Here is an 18,091-nt window from a genome sequence, read left to right as displayed (position 1 = left end):
GCTCAATTGTTCATACAGTTCTCCACGTGCATGGTAACCTATATCAGAAAGGAGATTTTGTTATAACATGGGTGACACAGCCTGTCCAAAAATAGTATCCAAAAACAGTGAATGCGGAGATCAGACCGTGAAATACAAATCCCATGGGTTTTTCTGTGCATTTTAATGTTGAAATGAGAAAAGAAACATTTTCATCATTTTCACAAACTGAAATAGTTTTGTTTTGTTTGGAAGAGATCCAAAACAAAATGTTGTTTGCCAAGCTGTATCTGATGGGGGAAAAAAAAGCTTAAGAAACTGCATACTGTTGTGGAAAAAGTATTTTGATGGAAAGCTTCCAATAAACTCCTCTTACCAATAATTCCGTTTTATAATTATAACCTAAAAAAAAGTTATTAAAAAAACCTCTTTTGATGAGATTGTCTGACTGATGACTGTCTTCTGAATGAATGTTAGTCCTCCTGTTTTGTGCTACAGAAGTTCACATGTTATGATACAAAGAGAGGGCCATTTCTTTAAACAATCCTGCATATTGTGACTATGTGAAACCAGGGAACCTTACTTCATTAATGCCTCTCTTACCACTCCGAGGGGAGCATCTCTTTGGTTTAACTTTGGAATTCTCACTGTTGACATCCATTTTTGACCTAGTCATCTCTTCTCCCATTATAGTCAGTGGAAAGAATTAGATACTTGTAGGGAGCCATTCTTCTCACCTTAATATAAACATCTAGCTTACATCAAGTGAAAAATCACTCCTGTGTGTGTCTATTCTATTGCTCTCCAAATATGGTGAGATGAATCCTACCATTGGTATTATTTTTCACTGAGTACTCAGTTCACATCTCCAACCTCTGATCTGCAAGTTACTTAGCAAAGGGATTTTGTTTCTTTCCTCCCTGTTCCACATTTTATTATGTAGAGGACTATCACTGCCATATTGCTTCAGGCAGGGAGAAACTCTAAACTATACTTACAAGCTCTTTGCAGGTGATCTGCACCAGACATAAGGAGAAAAGGAAATTGGCAGTCATTTAAATGGTTATTTACGGTGTCTTTTGAAATATGGGCTTGGTTTTCCTTGAAGTGAGGCTACAATGAACTTGTTACCATTAATTTCAGGGGAGCAGTTTATACTAGTGAAGGCAGAAGGAGGAATTCGCATTGTGTTTGAAGTGTTTTGAGTCCTTGAGTATTTTATCCCTGTTGAAAAGTAAATATCTTCAGAGGATTATAAATTGTTGAGCGCATTTAATTTCATTCCACATGTGAATGTAGAAGTTTTCAAGTCTGCTGTGATCTAGAATTACCCCATTTAATTATCTAACTAGCAACTGCCTGCTGGGGCTGCACTGAAATTAGTATTTGCTGAGATTTGTGCTTACTGATGTTTTTCATAACAATATGGTCTATGGTTGAGAACCTTTTTATTAGCTATACTGTTAGTGAGACCTTATTCTAATCTAGTGTCTTTGTAAGGTAAAAAATAGTTTAATAAGAACAAGGTATCACGCTTGTTCCTGTAAGAGAAGCTTCTCATCATGGTAGAGAATAACCATTCCTTAAACTTAATGGCTTTTCTCTTATATTAAATTTTTTTCATAGGTTTCCAAAAGTACACAACCTATTTGAGAGTCATAGCATAATAAGTGTAGGATAACTATTCTTCACATTTTCTTTTATACAGGGTAGTCCTGGTTTACCAGGAGATATTGGTCAAAAGGGTGATCTGGGACCTCCAGGAGTTCCAGGTGTTCCAGGTGAGAAGAAAATTTACCATATTCCTAAAAAGTGTGTAAAGATACCTCTTTCATATCCTCAAAGATGCTCAAAGAATGTTGACTCTATGTTACAAATTATTGAAACAAGACATTGAAAGCTGCATCAAAAAGCATACAAGAACATTGAGTTTTTTCTCAAGTTTTTTCGCCTTTTGCCTGTTTTCTTGCTTTGCCAATTTTAAGTGTGCACTTGCTTTAAAAGGTGGATGTAAAATCAATTGTTTAGACATTACCAGTCAAGAATCTTCAAGATTTTCTTGAGAATTGGAGAGGCAAATGTTACAGCTATATTAGAGGAAACATGGGCTGAGTATGTCTCCATTGTTGACTATATTGCTGCTACTGTCACCATCATATACATGAAAACACCACATATATAAAAATGTAGTTACTAATAGAAAAAAAATTAATTCTTATAATTTAGAGAATGATACTCTTAATTAAGTAAGAGAAATTTGTTTTCAGTCATCATTTCTTTGGTGACTTAGTGCTGTTGCTTGTATCTTGTTCTTGCAAACAGTTAAAAAGTACTTCTGCAAACAAAGTCATGGCCCTTAGATGATCATGGGGTCATACATGGTTGTTCTGCACATATCCTTCCAAATCAAGAAATTATTGAATTTTCATGTAAATATTTCCTTTGACTTCAGGTCCAAAAGGATCTCCTGGCTTCCCAGGCCTTAAGGGTGAGCGAGGTGACCAAGGTCTTCCTGGATCTAAAGGTATAATGTAAAGACTTGCTTTTTTTCCCAGATGATGTTAAAATGGTTATTTGTGACTAATCAATGGATATCTCCCTCCCCCTTTTATTTAGTGTAAAAAGGTAGAATATGAAACCAGATATCATGGTGTCAGCATCTGAATGGTCAGATTAGATTTAAGTATTGTGTAGAGACTGAATGTATTTATTTCCTGCTCTGAAAAATCAATACTGAGGTTTTGTCATGAGTAGAATCTTTAAATGTTATCCTGGAACCACAGAATTGTGGAATGGTTTGGGTTGGAAGGGACCTTTAGAGATCATTTAGTCCAACCCCCCCTGCCATGGGCAGGGACTAGAACAGGTTGCTCAAAGCCCCACCCAACCTGACTTTGAACATTTCCAATGATGGGGCATCCACAACTTCTCTGGGCAACCTGTTCCAGTGTCTCACCACCCTCATTGTAAAAAAAAATTCTTCCTTAAGTCCAATCTAAATCTACCCTCTTTCTGTTTAAAATCATTGCCCTTTCCCCTGTTACTCCAGACCCTGGTAAAGTGTCTCTCTCCATCTTTCTTATAAGCCCCTTTTCTATATTGAAATGCTGCAATAAGGTCTCCCCAGAGCCTTCTCTTTTCCAGGCTGAACAACCCCAACTCAGCCTTTCTTCATAGGAGAGGTGTTCCAGCCCTCTGACCATTTTCATGGCTTCCCTCTGGACCTGCTCCAACAGGTCCATGTCTGTCTTGTACTGGGGACCCCAGAGCTGGACGCAGCACTCCAGGTGGGGTCTCATGAGAGCAGAGCAGAGTGGGAGAATCACCTTCCTCCACCTGCTGGCCACGCTTCTTTTCATGTAGCCCAGAATACAACTGGCTTTCTGGGCTGTGAGCACACATTGCCGGCTCATATCCAATTTTTCATCTACCTGTATCCCCAAGTCCTTCTTCAGAGGGCTGCTCTAAATTCATTCGTCCCCCAGTCTGTACTGATATTGGGGATTGCCCCGACCCAGGTGCAGGACCTTGCACTTGGCCTTGTTGAACTTCATGAGGTTCACATTGGCCCACTTCTCGAGCATGTCAGCGTCCCTCTGGATGGCATCCCTTCCCTCTAGCGTATTGACTACACCACTCAGCTTGGTGCCATCCGCAAACTTGCTGAGGGAACTCCATGTAACCTAAGGTCTGGACAGCTGTTTCAGTCCTTGGGAGGTCTGTTTGGGTGGAGACGTCAGCATGGATAGGCTGTAGTGCTTCCGTTTGGGTTTCAGCCACAGCCTTGCAGTTGCAGTAGTGGACACCATTTTCTTTCAGCAAGTCAGTCTCCTTACAGTTCTTAGGAAAAGAGTCCACTTAAAAAATGGTAATTCTTTTGAAAGATTTCATCCTCCTAATTCTAATTCCCTGGAGACCTCAATCTTCTGGGTAGGCTTGCACAGCCATCAGTTAGTTGGCGTGACCATCGGGGCTGCAGCCTAAGACTGCTGGTGGGCAGAGCAGCCAGCAGCCCAATAACTGGCAGAGTGTGCAGCTCTTCTGAGCAGACTGCCGTGCAAACTGGCAGTGCCACCCCCAATAGATGCTGCTCCCTGTTTGCGCGCCCTCGTCGCAGTGCTTCTGGTCAGAGCCACATCCGCGGGCCTGCTGTGTCCTGTCTGGTGGGAGATAGGAATGTAGGAGGTAGCAATGTGGTTTTCAGCAGCAGCATGTGCAGCTACTTAGGTGCTGCCAGAGGCTTGTCAGTGGCAGAGGCCTAGCCCAGGCTGTCCCCCCCATTGTGCCTTGAACCCCGTTGTCTTCTACCCTCAGTCAGCTTCGGGTTTGGCTTCTTAGCAGGTATGACCCTACTCAATGCACATATAAAGACTTGGACACATTGATATCTTGTAGCTATAGGCTCTGTCTATTCTCTGACTACATAAATGGCAATACAAGGTAACGCTGTTTTCTCACTTTTTTATTGTGCAATACTAAGTACGTGCTGATTTCCTCTGTTAACTTTGGCAGGTTTACAAGGCCCACCAGGCCCGCCAGGTGCTTTTCAGCTTGTTAAAGGGGATCCTGGCTTACCTGGCCCTGTAGGACCAGTTGGTCTCAAAGGATTCCCGGGACTTCCAGGTCCCAAAGGACAGCAAGGTAAGAGTTTCTAACTTGCCAGTAGAAATACATTTTAAGTCATGTAAAAATAGACCAATGGTAGGCTAGACACGACAAGATTTTTGATATAATATTATCCAACTTCTTATAAACCACTTAAATTGTGTCAGTGATAAGGAAGAGAGTCCTTCTTTTTGAAGCTCAGCCAAAAGAGTCCCAGAAACAGATGCCTTCCTAGTGATATTTTTATAGGCTCTCACTCTGCAGTCATCACATTGGTATCTGAGATCAGCAGTAAGCAGAATGACTTGCAACACACTGCTCATCCTTTCCCCAGAATGTATTTGTTATGGTATCTTCTGTCTTTCATGTTGAATCCAGACTTAATTACCGTGTGTCTCTGGAAGAAGACAAGCATGAGGAAAAACACCTTGATCTTGGAGTGGAAAGTGCTTCCTGAGGAAGCTTATTCCATAGTCCTAGATTTCATCTCTGAGTCCAGACATTGCAATTTTTATAACGAAAAGGTGAACTGCAAAAATTAAGCACATTAGGGAATAAGAAAATGGAGCAAAGGGTAATACAAATGAAATGATGGCACAAGGACACGTCCTTCAGAATGACAGGACATGGAGAGTAGGAGCTCAGAGGTGTTCTTAAGCTGTTAAGTTTCTAAGGGAAAGCTTTGTTCCTGATTGTTTTATGAGAAGAAGATGATAGGGAATTATGGTGGAATATAATCAATATCCTCTTTCTTAATATAATAGATATGGAAGCTTGCTCTTGAAGGTAGGGTTACAACTCTGCAAGTGCTGTCCATTAGGAAATAGCTATGAAATAATCTCAGTGATTGAACACAACATGGGTTTGCTTCTATGGGGTCTGTCGCTGTTCTCTAGTAGTCGGTTCAGTACATGAACACAATATTGCTTTCTGAGCGATCAGGAAAAGGACAGCTGTGACTACCTAAAGCTTCTGATGTGTCACAGAAATGTTGGTGTTGTGCTGATGGTGTTAACTTCTTTTTCCCAAAGTCAGAGTTACTGAGTTTATGTAGGACTCAAAGCATCCCTAGAAATCAATAAAGGGAAGACATAATATATGTCTGAAAACCTGTTTGGGAAGAAGCTAAGAGAATACTGATTTTCTCACTGTTCATGACCCTGCTTTTTTATGGTCTATTTTTGATTGAGTCATGTGATAAGCAGAGAGGGAAGAGATTGCTGCCCTTCTTTTTCATATTCCAGGCAAATACTAGCTATTTTAGAATCACACCCTGTGCTTATTTCTCTATTCTTCTCTACTATAATTGCTTTGCCTGCAGTAAGCCAGATGTGTGCTCTAGATATTGAAATATACACACTGAATCTGCATGAGTCTAGTTTATGCTGAGGTTTGCCTGTTCCATACTGTATTAAAAGCCAAAAAGTCAGAACTAACATGAAGTAATATCCAGTAATAACTATTCCTTGTTTTTCAACAGGGGTGACAGGACCTTCAGGTATACCTGGACCACCTGGTAGTCCAGGGTTTGATGGTAAACCTGGGCAAAAAGGCGAAGTTGGTCCTTATGGTCCCCCAGGTAAGCCCATGAGTTCTCCAAAGACTTGATTCCTTCATAGAAAAATAACATAGGAGATGAGGCGTGAATGTATCTAATTTCACTGCTTTAGTTATGTAGGGAGAGTACTGCTGTCTGTAGAGATAAAAGGAGACTTTCTGTATTGTAGGGCCCAGAGGATTCCCTGGTCCACCTGGCCCTGAAGGTTTGCCTGGGGCTATGGGCCCACCAGGTGCACCATCTGTTGCTCATGGCTTCCTTGTTACCAGACACAGTCAAACCACTGAAGAACCAACGTGTCCATTTGGAACAAGGCTGATTTACCATGGCTACTCCTTGCTTTATGTACAAGGCAATGAAAGAGCACATGGCCAAGATCTGGGTAAGTAGAGACCAAATTAGAATTCAATTAGAATTCATTACAAACTGGGTGTTACTTTCATTTGTAGAACTCTATTTGTATTTGTAGAACAAACCTGTGTAATTATTTGCGGCTAGCTGGTGCTTTATTATGCCTTCTAGGTTGGTACAAACAATGGTTTGGTTTATAGTGGAAACAGCGTCAGTTTTAAGTAAGTCTTTATCAAAGCCTTTGACGTGGTAATCCATAGTATCTTTATAGTCAAATTAGTGAGATATGGGCTGGCTAAGTAGATGATAAGGTGAGTGGAAAATTGGTGGGTCCGTCAGGCTCAGAGGGACATGACCAGATGTACAGAGTCTGAGTGGTGGTTGTTGATTAGTGATGTCCCTCAGGAATTAGTACTGGGCCAATACTGTTTAATGAATTTATTAATGACGTGGGTGATGGGATAGAGTGCACTCTCAGCGAGTTTGTGAGTAATGCCAGATTGGGAGGAACGATTGATTCCCTAGTCAACACAGCTGCCATTCAGAGGGACCTGGCCGAGCTGGAGAGAAGGGCTGAGAAGAACCTCAAGAAGTTCAGTAAAGGCAAATGTAAAGGGGTACACCCAGAATGAAATAACCTCGTGCAACAGAACAGACTAGGGACTGACTGCTATTTCCAGTAGCAGCAGTACAGACTGGTAGAAAGCTGCTTTGCAGAAAAGGACCTGGGAGTCCTGGTGAGCAACACGGAACATGAGTTAGCAGTGTGCCCTTGCAACAACTACCCCATTCCCCACTGCCCAACCTGCTGGGCTCTATTGGCAAAAGTGCAGCCAGCAGATGGAGGGAAGTGATTCTTACCTTGTTTGGCAGTTGAGACTACATCTGGTATATTGTGCCCAGACTTGGGCCTCCCAGAACAAGGAAGATGTTGATACACCACAGTGAATACAACAGCTAGCTACTAAGATGGCTAGTGGGATCTGGACAGTCTGATGGAACTGGGTTTGCTCTACCTTAACAGAAATTTAGGGGGAGACCTTCAATACTGTCTACAGCTGTCTACAGGGAGGGTAGGGAAGATGGAGCCAAACTCTTCTCAGAGGGGCTCAGTGACAGAAGAAGCAATAGACACAAGTATGAGATATATTCCAGTGAAACATAAAGAAAAGCTTTTTTACCATGCTGATGCTGAAACGCTGGAATGGGACCCCAGAGAAATTGTTGAATCTCTGTCTTTGGAGATACTCAAAACTCAACTGGCTATGGACCCAAGCAATCTGATCTAACTGGCAGGGGGTTAGGATAGATGACCTCTAGAGGTCTCTTCCAACCTAAGTTATTCTATAATTTTACAGGCAAGACTGGGCTACTCCTTGCCTTGTCCTGTTCCTTCGTTATGGAGCTAAGAGAAGTCACTTCCTCTGACAGAACTGGGCCCTCCAGACCAAGCGTCATCTGCTGTTTAGCTGCTCCTGGAAATACTTGTTTGGCAGTTGGCAATGGTTTAACAAAAATGAGTTAACAAGTAACCTTTCACTTAACATTTCAGGCACGGCAGGAAGCTGTCTTCGTAAATTTAGTACCATGCCTTTCTTATTCTGCAATATCAACAACGTATGTAACTTTGCATCAAGGAATGACTATTCCTACTGGCTGTCCACTCCTGAACCCATGCCAATGAGCATGGCTCCTATCACTGGTGATAATATCAGACCATTCATCAGCAGGTACGGTTTCAGTTCTGCTGTGTTTGTAAAATGAAGAAGCCTGTGAAAAGTGTGTATGGTACTTTATTCTTTTGGAAAAGGCTTTTAATATGCATATTGTTATTTCCTGCCTTTAAATTTAAGGTTTGAGTTCCTTTGATGAAATGTTTCAAAGTGTGCATGTTTTCAGTTTAGACTTTGATCAAAAATAAATGCATTTTTGGGGAAACCCAAACAAATAGAGTGGTCTATTTTGAGTCTAATTGAAATGAAAAGATTTACTTTGAAATGATGTTTTGCAAAAGCTATGATGTACTTTGAAGGAGAAAAAGTTTTGAATTTATTCACAATTCTTGTCCAAAACAATTATTCTTTTTTTGAGTAGCCATAGCTAGAAGCTTTTTAGGGCTCAGTGTTCTTTTTTTGAAAATGGTAGCATTATTTGTCGTACAGTAGACTGCCAGGCTTCTTCCACTGTTTTGGGCATACTGCTCGAATACAGCCATTATTGTCTGAATTAAAGGAAACAGTTGCAAAATCAATCATCTGGTTTTTAATAGTTCCAGATTCTCAGCTAGCATAAAGTGTGGCACTTATATCAGACATAACTGTTCTGCATCAATCCAACATGTTGAACTTCTGGTGCATTTTAAATTTTAAGGCCACTAGCAAAAACTGTCCTGGCATAATATGGCCAGTGCTGAAGGCAGAGGTGTGAGCAAGAGTGTGGTGAACCATACCACTGTCGTTAGATAAGAATCTGACGAGGGAATCTCCAAGTTGTAACTTAAATGATAATCATTAGATATAGGCATTGCTATGATTCCTATCATGGCTTCTAATCTGTATCAGCCCTTGCTGATCCCTCTTTCTGCTGTGTAACGTGAATGGGAGTGGAGATTGCTGTTATTGTTTTCTCGGGTCTGTATATACCATTCAAGAGAAAGGATAATTCAAATCATCAGTGGCTTGTAGTCTTGACATCTTGGTATGTTCAAAAAACTATTTGGCTCTACTGCAAAACATCTGATATTTATTTTGCATAATAGAATCCATCTTGTGGCTGGCGTTGTACTCTGTACTTTGGTTTTGGTTTAGTGCCATAGAAACTGGTATGCCTTGAAAATGAGTGGGTAGATTGAGGGCAAGATTCTCAAGAGAGACTATAGTTTTTGTTGGTCTTAATTTTTTGGTTGTTCATTGGATGTGAATGGAAGGGGCGTGACTTTCAGAAAAATTCAAATGACCAACCTCTGAAATTCATGTTCCTTTTATGCCATCCCTGATCAAGCACCCAAAATAACCTTTAACCATCACTTTCGAAACTCTTGCTCAAGGAGGTACCCACCAACATTTTGCATTACCTTATGCACATAGAGTAGCTTTTGCACCATAAAAATGTATACGTGTGTGTATATATATATGTATATGTGTGCACATGTGTGTATATGGGTTTTCTCCTTTTAACCATAGCAGAGAGTGAGATAATTGTAACACACATTTTTTAAACCAGCAAGGAATTTGAGAAGACTATTCTTTCAATTTATTTTATTGGTTGAGGCTTTTAAACCAGCAGTTTTCCCTGTCCAAAAGTTGAAAAGGTGTAGAAGTGTCACTTGCTGCCTTGGGTCATGGGACTTCTTTTCATGTAAGGCCTTCCACTGAAATACCAGAAATCTCTTGAAGCAAAGCAGAGCTCTAAGAATAGAGGCAGCTTTACATTCTTCTTTTAACTTACTCTTTCATTGATGGGTTTCTTAAAATAACTGTCTTGCTTCTGCACTAAAGATGAAGGCAGTAGGTATGAAAGCAGTCTTCACAAGTCAGAAATAGAAGGCTTTCATTCTGAATTCCTTTGCTTCTGTGCATTTTCCAGAATCCAAGTTAATCCATTTTGCACTTGATTCTTTTCACCGCTCTGATAATAGGAATCAGACTGTTTAGTTCTGAATCAGTTTAGTTTGAATCATTTTCATCATTGCTAACTGTAGTAGCCAGTTTAGGAGTTGTACAAGAAAAAATGGATTATATCTACCGAATTCCTTGTTGCCAGCTCCCATATTAAAATTTCGAGCCCAACTCACATTTTTATGATTCTCCTGTGAAGGCATAATTGGTCATTGGATTATTCAGTAACTTAGCAGTTCTGAGACAATGAATTTCTCTAAAGTAAAAGAACTAGTGCTGCATAGCTTTCTGAAGAGTTGCTTTCAAGTTCATTGTTCAAGTTACTTTGCTAGAAGTCTCTTACAGGAGATAAAGACCACAAATGTAAATAAAAGCCACTTTCAAGGAAAACGCATGGGGAAGAGTCTGCACTAGATTAGATTAGCAGTGATTACCTTTGTAAGACATTTTCCAGAGAGATGGCTTTCTTTCTGGAAGTCTCTCAGGGCTATGTTTAGGATGATGAATTGCTGTTACTTGTCTCTGATCACAGTAGACCGCTTTTAAGTGATACTTGCTGAGTTACAATGTTTGGCTGTTTGCCTCTCATGTTCATGACACTGAGCACTTTTAGAACCTACAGTATGAATAGGACTAGAAAAAGACAAATATATTTAAATATTCAGGTAAGAGGTCTCTTGTTCTTTGCTCATAGGAAGGCTAATAGGAATAAGACTTAATAGTTAAGCTGTCCCTAAGTAAATAAGAAAAAAAAAACAGAACCCGTTGGTTGTTTTTCTAGATGAAACATTTTGATTTTCCTTTGTTTTTGAAGGTGACATTTTCTAATTAAAGATTCCTTAAAGAAAATAACTTCTGAAAAAATAAGAAGTATTAATCCTCGAGTGCATGTAGCTCATTCATGTCTTGGTCTTTCTAGATGCTCTGTGTGTGAAGCTCCTGCTATGGTAATAGCTGTTCACAGTCAAACAATTCAAATACCACCGTGTCCGGAAGGCTGGAGTTCACTTTGGATTGGTTACTCCTTTGTCATGGTAAGCACTCTGAGCTTAGACCTCTGCCCTTTCTGGTGACTTTAAACAGATTCTCGCTAATTACTAAATGAGAATAATGCAATAGGAATTAGTTGTTCACTTTCGGGGAAATGCACGCAGCTTGCTCTCTTGTTTGCAGCTCCAGCACAGGATCCAAGTGCTGAATAAATGAGGAAATAAGCATAATTTTCCATTATCCTTCTACATCTATGTTGCAGTAGCTTCCTAGAGTGGTAGCATATCAGTGCCTGTTCTCTTCCCATTTTTTGATGCATAAACCTTCAGTTTTCAAATGGCATTTTTGACCTTTTGTCCAGTTTCTTCAGCTGTATCTATACTAGGAAAATAAATAGGGCCAAGGAGTGGCCTGGAAGAGCCACTCTATAGTCCTCCATACTGGTTAGTTGTTAGCATGCTTCCTGTCATGCTTGCAGCCTATATCAACAGCCACTCTCCCAGGCAAGGTCTGGGCATGGTCTGAGAAACAGCATGTATCCAAAGCTGTTAGCACTTGGCCGTGGCAGAGAGGCCACTGTGGTGTGGGGCAGGAATTGGGTTCAGCTGTTCAGATATAAACCCTACCAGCCCGTATGCCTTCTGGGCCGGAGAGCTGGCCTTGGCCTGTTGCTAGCATAGAGATGGCTTGGGTCCTACTGTCAGCCCTGAAGGATTTCTGTGCATACAGCTGCCCTCAAGTTGATGTTGCTCATATGTTGTCCTGCCATTAAGCGAGAGAACCCCATGCCACCTTTGGAGCCCTTCAGCTCTATCTTCTTGCTCCTCTTTGAGCTGAGGGACAAAACAGCGGATGGACACAACAGAGGACAAGGAGAGGCATGTGAAGAAATATTTGTGCAAGAAAGTTAGTAGGTGTTGGAGCAGAAGAGGTAAAGAGTCCCTCTCTGACTGATGCTTTTGCATTTTTCCAGCACACCAGTGCTGGTGCGGAGGGCTCTGGCCAGGCCCTGGCGTCTCCTGGTTCCTGCCTAGAGGAATTTCGCAGCGCTCCCTTCATTGAATGCCACGGCCGGGGCACCTGCAATTATTATGCAAATGCTTACAGCTTCTGGCTTGCCACTATAGAGAGGAATGAGATGTTCAAGTAAGTTCATGATTTATTTATCAGTATTTGAGGCTCAGTCAAGCCTTGTCTCTGAGTAAGAGAAGTATTGTTTGAATATAATACATGGTTCAAGTGCTGGCTGTGCCCCAGCCTGGTTAGTATATGCGGTTAATGATTTTCATAACAAAAAGAAAAAAATTATAATAGCTTTTGGGGGAATTAATGAATGTATCTTCCGTTAGTGTTTACAATGTGTCATTTGTACCTGATATTTCGCTTTTCAGAATAATCTAGCAATGTTTGCATTTCCACTATGTTTGATTGTATTCACTGAGTCGTAACTGGGATAGGCTGAGGTACTGATTGAAATTAAGTTAGAATACAGCATTCCCCCTAGTGGATGTTAACACATAATAGAACCACTTGAAATTAGTGCAGGTGTTGAACTAAGTGAGCTGAACAATTATTTACCTTTCCCTAATGTTGGAGGAAGTATGTCTGAATAAAATGTAGCTGAAGGCAGAGGCCTTAGGCATTTCTTCAGTCCCTGAGGTTTTAAGTTCCGGAATTAAGTGGTGGTAGGCTTTGTTCTGGTCTCCTGCACATAAGTATTTTTCAACACAGTCTAATTTGTTCCATATGAATTTTATTAATATGTTAGTGTATAGACCAGTTTCCAGGTCTGCATAGCTTACCTGATTAGCAGGCATTCCTCTGGAGTGCCGGCAAGCATCCTCTTCCACTGCAGTCCAGGCTGCCTGCCACTCCTGGTACCCCTCATCATCTCTTCACATCCTCTAGATCTGTGAATGCTCCTTAGCCTGTCTCAGTCAAAACGAAGCAGGTTGTTTAGCCAGTTTTGACTGTTTGTCTGTGAGATAGTTGTCAACTGAATAGGCAGAAAATCTCATCAACCAGAAAAGCCACTACTGAAAGAGCCCGTTTTTGCCATCAATGGGGTAAGCACTGGCTCCCTAGGAAAGAGGAAAGCTGGTCAGAAGAAAATTTAGAGGAGTCAGCACTACAGTTGTTTGTATTCATTGAGTCCTAGCCAGAGACCTGTCAAATTCATACCCTTTTCTGGCTACAAACTGTATCTCTAATTAATAAAATAATCCCAGATCAGACCTGTCCTACTATCATAATTCACAAATACTCTTCAGTTTCCTATAAACTCATAATTCTTTTTAAAGAAAAGCATTAAATGTAAGCACACTTTTGTCTGAAAATGCTTTATTTCCAGTTGCTAGAAGTAACTCCTTATGATAGGTTAGAGGCTAAAGATTTTGGTTTGTCTTTCTATACGACATCACATAATTTCCTTTTCTGGCTTTTCATTTTTCTGTAAAGTCACAAGAGTTAGCCGAAACTTATGAACAGTCAAACATCTTCAGTTTCTTTGCCTAGTTTTTTTTTTACTACCCAAATTCCAGCATGTTTTCAAACTTCTGATTAAGCGGGTAGTGTCTTCTGGTTAAGAAAATGTTCAGTCTCGCGACAGAACTGAATTCTGAAGTAACTGGAAGTGGACAATGTTTAAAACTAATCTTGTGATAGTTTGTGACCAAACTTGAAAGTAAATATACATTGGGGAACTTAGGGACACCGTCTTGATTCAGCGCAGCTTAAAGAGGCACTTGGCTGCATGCCGAGTTTGTGTTGTTGATTATACACCTGAAAACTGACTGTTTGTATCAGCAATTGTTAATGGCTCTTCTCATTTATTTATTTTTAATAGGAAACCGACTCCCTCAACTTTGAAAGCAGGGGATCTGCGCTCAAATGTTAGCCGTTGTCAAGTCTGTATGAGAAAAACATAATGACTTTTGAATTTCAACTAATTTCACACAATATGGTGCTATTCGTTTAACAGCAATGAAGCCTAGACATATATCATATGTACCTCATTGTTGTCCAGTATGAAAACAGTAAAGAGCCTTTTAGGAACTTGCGTAACTAACACACACTGCTTTACTGGCCCTGTCCTTGCTGAAGAAGAAAAGAGACAACAAAGATAAGCTTCAAATGTTGACATGCCAAATGGCACTTTTGATCAAAATATATGTATTTTTTATATAAATGCAATGCACTGATAGAATAAAAAGTCAGCATTTATCCAGAAAAAATGCAAAGGTGCTAGGAGGTATGCAGTTCTGCCTTATACTGTTTGACCACCCTTTCTCATTCTTGTACTATATATACTTAGATTCATTTTTCTTCCCCAGATAAGTTTGTTGTTACCGTTATCTAGGTGTCTCAAAATCCCAGGCTCTTGGGTATGTACTTATTGTTCCTGTACAAAGCAATACTAATGTAAAAAAGAGTTTTGGGATTACAGACTGTGGTTAAGCAACACGTAACCATCTTTTCACAACATAGAGTGCCATCCTGCAAACCTTTGCTTCTGTTTGTAGTCTTTAGTGCCGTTGGTTTTTATGGGACTACATCTGGAAGAGATTGCCAAATTGGTTTCCCAGATAGGCAAGTAAGTGTTTCTGCTATGTTGGTACTACGCAGCTTCTTTATGCAATAGAACAAACTTTCCTGTGGAATAAAGAATGATCCAGCAATGGTCAAGAAAAAATATATATATAAATATTTTAGTAATTTATATAGGTATCAACCATTAGGCGAATCAAGCTCGGAGTTTATAATTTCAAAAAGAAGCTTACAAAAGTTTTCTTCTTTTCAGTGTCATGAATTAGATGTTAAATGCCAAAATATGATGTGAAATGTTCGTTTCACATAGGCCATTTCAATGCTGAAGTTGCAGAGACTGAACCCAGGTTAATAGCTATAGTAAATCCTGCTTTGAGCTTATAGTCTTTATTCTGTATTTAATATTTTTCAGGGTTTTAAACACTGCTCATACACTGAATGACTTGATTTTGAAAAGTATAGGGCCTTAATTTTGTTAATATTGTGCCAAAAAAATTCTTCAAAGTGGCCTCAGAAATATTTTTAAAGAATTTCTATGCAATGATACCATTGTTTGAGCACGTCTGTGTCCAAAAGTGTTTTATAGACTATTACCATGCAAATACCAAAAGATTTTTGCAAATGCCAAGGCCTTTGTGTAATTTCTTATACGTGTGTTTCTTAAGAATTCAAATTTGTAATAAAACTATTTGTGTAAAAAAACAAAAGAAAAGAAAAAGTTTTTACTAATTTGTTATTAGCATTGATTTACAGCAATGAATTCATTTTTAATAAGCCACCAATAAATGCACAAGCTTGATGCAATCCTAGATTATTTTTGTTTTGCACATCTTTCAGATGTACAAAGCATCTTCAAAAGGGGAAACCAGGACGCTGTATTGACACCTCGATTGTTACCTTGTAAGAACTGGTACTGGCAAACAAAACATGGGCTATGCCTCTATTACTGAAATATGTTTGATGTGAACATGTTGCAAAAATCTGCTAACTTCATCTGAGCTCATGGGAAGCAATCAAGTTATACGCATTTTTCACTCTTCCCTTGAATTTTTCATGCACAAATCAGAACTAAATTATACAGGATAAAAATTAAAATATCTCATATAATTTTGCTTGTAAGTGGGCAAGATAAATCTTGACTCTGGTTGTCTGAAGAGGAAATGGGCCGTGGTATCTTTTTCCGTGGCAAAAGCACATAATTTGTTAACATTTCACGTTGTTTTCCCAAATTTGTGAAGATGCTGCTGCTGCTGCTGTTCTGAACCCACTTTCACTTAAAATCCTTGAGGACATTGGCTGGCCAAATGACTGAGGGCCCCTGGATGGAAACTGGCCGTTTCCTTTAGCGCTGATTCTTAACTCTCATGGAAGTTTTGACAGATGATTATTTTATTTATAAACGACCAGTCCTCACAAAAGTCCCTTACCAGCCTATGAAATACAAGAGTCTGGTTATGTCTAATCAGCCTGATGCAGGGTTTTCCAAAGTGCCACTTGTTATTCAGAAGAAGAGGCGAAGACTGTAGGGTGATTCCTTGAGGCGTCTAGGAAGAATTAAGCAGACATTCAGCCTTCTCTAACTCAGAGGATCCAAGCTGCTGCTCAATCTTTTTAATTGCACTCTACAGCTTGTCTCCTGGTCAGCTAGGGATTTCATTTGCTTGGTTTGAATTGTCTCAGAACTGCCAGAAAGTTGAATTTATGAAGTCCTGCATGTATGTTTAAATCAAATCTGTGCATAAGAATACAATTCCTTTTGCTAGTGAAGGGACGACTCACTGCAGCTGGGTGTGCACTAACCCGCGTTTCCTCAACTAGGAGCATTTTGGAAACAAGGTCCTTTGAAAATTTTCAAAAGCTGTTTGAACTATAGTTCGATGTCTTACTTACCTAGAAGTAATCATTTATCCCATAACCTCCAGCTCATAAAATGACCTGAACTATTGTCATGCTAAGGATGCTATTTCTACGTAAGTCAGTGAGTAAACTTTTCGGTGGTTATCGAATACCAATCAGATCTGCTGAAAATGTTGCGAACGCTAGCTTTTGATGCCCTGTGTGAGGAAGAGCCCATGTACTAAAGCAGAAAAGAAGTGTGAAATGCTTTCTTGCTTTCAAAAATCTGTAAGTACGCCATATTCAATCGTTTATGGCCAGCATTGTTGCTACAGTACAGTTCATTGTGTGAACAGGCAACTGCAAACACATCATTTGTTAAAATTGTCTTGCATAAGCTTGAATTTCAGGACAAAGCTTTCCCGAAGAAGTACAGCTTGTTTAGTAGGCCTGACTGTTTTTGAATGCAGTACTTGAAGAGTAAAATAAATAAATTTCTAAAACAGCAGGTGGTGCCCTTGCTCTCTTTATGGTAAGATTGGTACTAATGACTTTACACTAACAAATGCCTTGTTCTCTAATCCACTAAAATCTAAAGCAGCCTGACAGTTCTCTATTTTCCCTCCGTCTCTGTCTCCATTCTGACATGTTCTAGTCACCAGCAATTTTCCTTCTGAAATAGGAATGGAGCAGTCTTCAGTAAAAAAAAAACTTTAAAAATTCTGTACGTAGACAAAATAAAAATAGAATATAATGAAATAATCCAATATATATTTTGAAACGAATGATATCTTAGCCTGTGTGTCTTTTCTGATAGATGTTCATTCAGTTTATAATTATATCTTTTATCCTTTTCATAGTGGTAACTTCCTTGATGAAATACCCTTTTTTCTATGAAACAGGACTCCTGAGAACAATATCCCATACTAGGCTCTCTGAGAAGCAATTGTATTAAAGCCATACCTTTTTATGACTGAAATCGTAAAGCTGCGTGACTTTTTGAGAATTCCTTTCCTCCCTTTCATGTTTTACAAATCCTGAGTAAGCCGCGCTAACTACACAAGGCGCAACATAAACGTGTAAAACACAGGGCCGGGCACGTGGGTCCCAGAGCTCCCGCTAAACCCAGTAAACAGAAAATATGGCAGCTGGCGCAAAGGCAGACCCCTGACAATTCGGAATTGGAAGTGTCTTGGTATCCGCCTGTATCTCCATCCCTTACTCTCATTCCGGTGGCTGGCCATGCCTGCGCTCGGACGCAGCCCAGCAGCTGAGGCTGCGGTGGAGCGTCCTGTCTCTCCGCTGTTCACGTAGCGGCGGCGATGGGCTCCCCGCTGCCTTTCCGCCTCTTCCTACAGAAATCGTCTTTCTTATGGACTCAACGTTCTGAATTAGATAACGCGGTGAGAACGTGAGAGACCAGCGTGGGTCCTTAAATGCATACATCAGGCTTGGGCTGATGCTGCGACCAGTGATGGTCTGGGATATAATTAATCATTATTAAGAAAAGAAGTATCCAGTGGTCACAGGGAAGCGTTCAACCTCTCTGTTTTCAGACTGAGGTAAGAGTGTAGAGAGAACAAAATCATTCCACCCATCCACTAGTTAT

General features: G+C 40.1%; 1 protein-coding gene across 2 annotated transcripts in view; it reads left to right on the top strand.

Annotated features, from left to right (window-relative positions):
• Positions 1-16,990, top strand: part of COL4A1 (collagen type IV alpha 1 chain) — a 132,716-nt gene extending 115,726 nt beyond the window's left edge. For both annotated transcript variants that reach the window (XM_082305079.1, XM_082305078.1), the window contains exons 44-52: positions 1,688-1,760; positions 2,432-2,503; positions 4,492-4,620; positions 6,065-6,163; positions 6,312-6,524; positions 8,046-8,223; positions 11,030-11,144; positions 12,074-12,246; positions 13,946-16,990. In XM_082305079.1, the coding sequence (XP_082161205.1) occupies positions 1,688-1,760; positions 2,432-2,503; positions 4,492-4,620; positions 6,065-6,163; positions 6,312-6,524; positions 8,046-8,223; positions 11,030-11,144; positions 12,074-12,246; positions 13,946-14,027 (1,134 nt within the window). In that variant the 3' untranslated portion in view covers positions 14,028-16,990. The remainder of the gene's footprint in view (positions 1-1,687; positions 1,761-2,431; positions 2,504-4,491; positions 4,621-6,064; positions 6,164-6,311; positions 6,525-8,045; positions 8,224-11,029; positions 11,145-12,073; positions 12,247-13,945) is intronic.
• The last annotated feature ends 1,101 nt before the right edge of the window (positions 16,991-18,091 follow it).

This window comes from Platalea leucorodia, assembly GCF_965183815.1.
Source record: "Platalea leucorodia genome assembly, chromosome: 2".
Lineage (NCBI taxonomy): Eukaryota > Metazoa > Chordata > Aves > Pelecaniformes > Threskiornithidae > Platalea > Platalea leucorodia.
The sequence above is the reverse complement of the archived record's forward strand: the minus strand, read 5'-3'. Positions and strand labels throughout refer to the sequence as shown.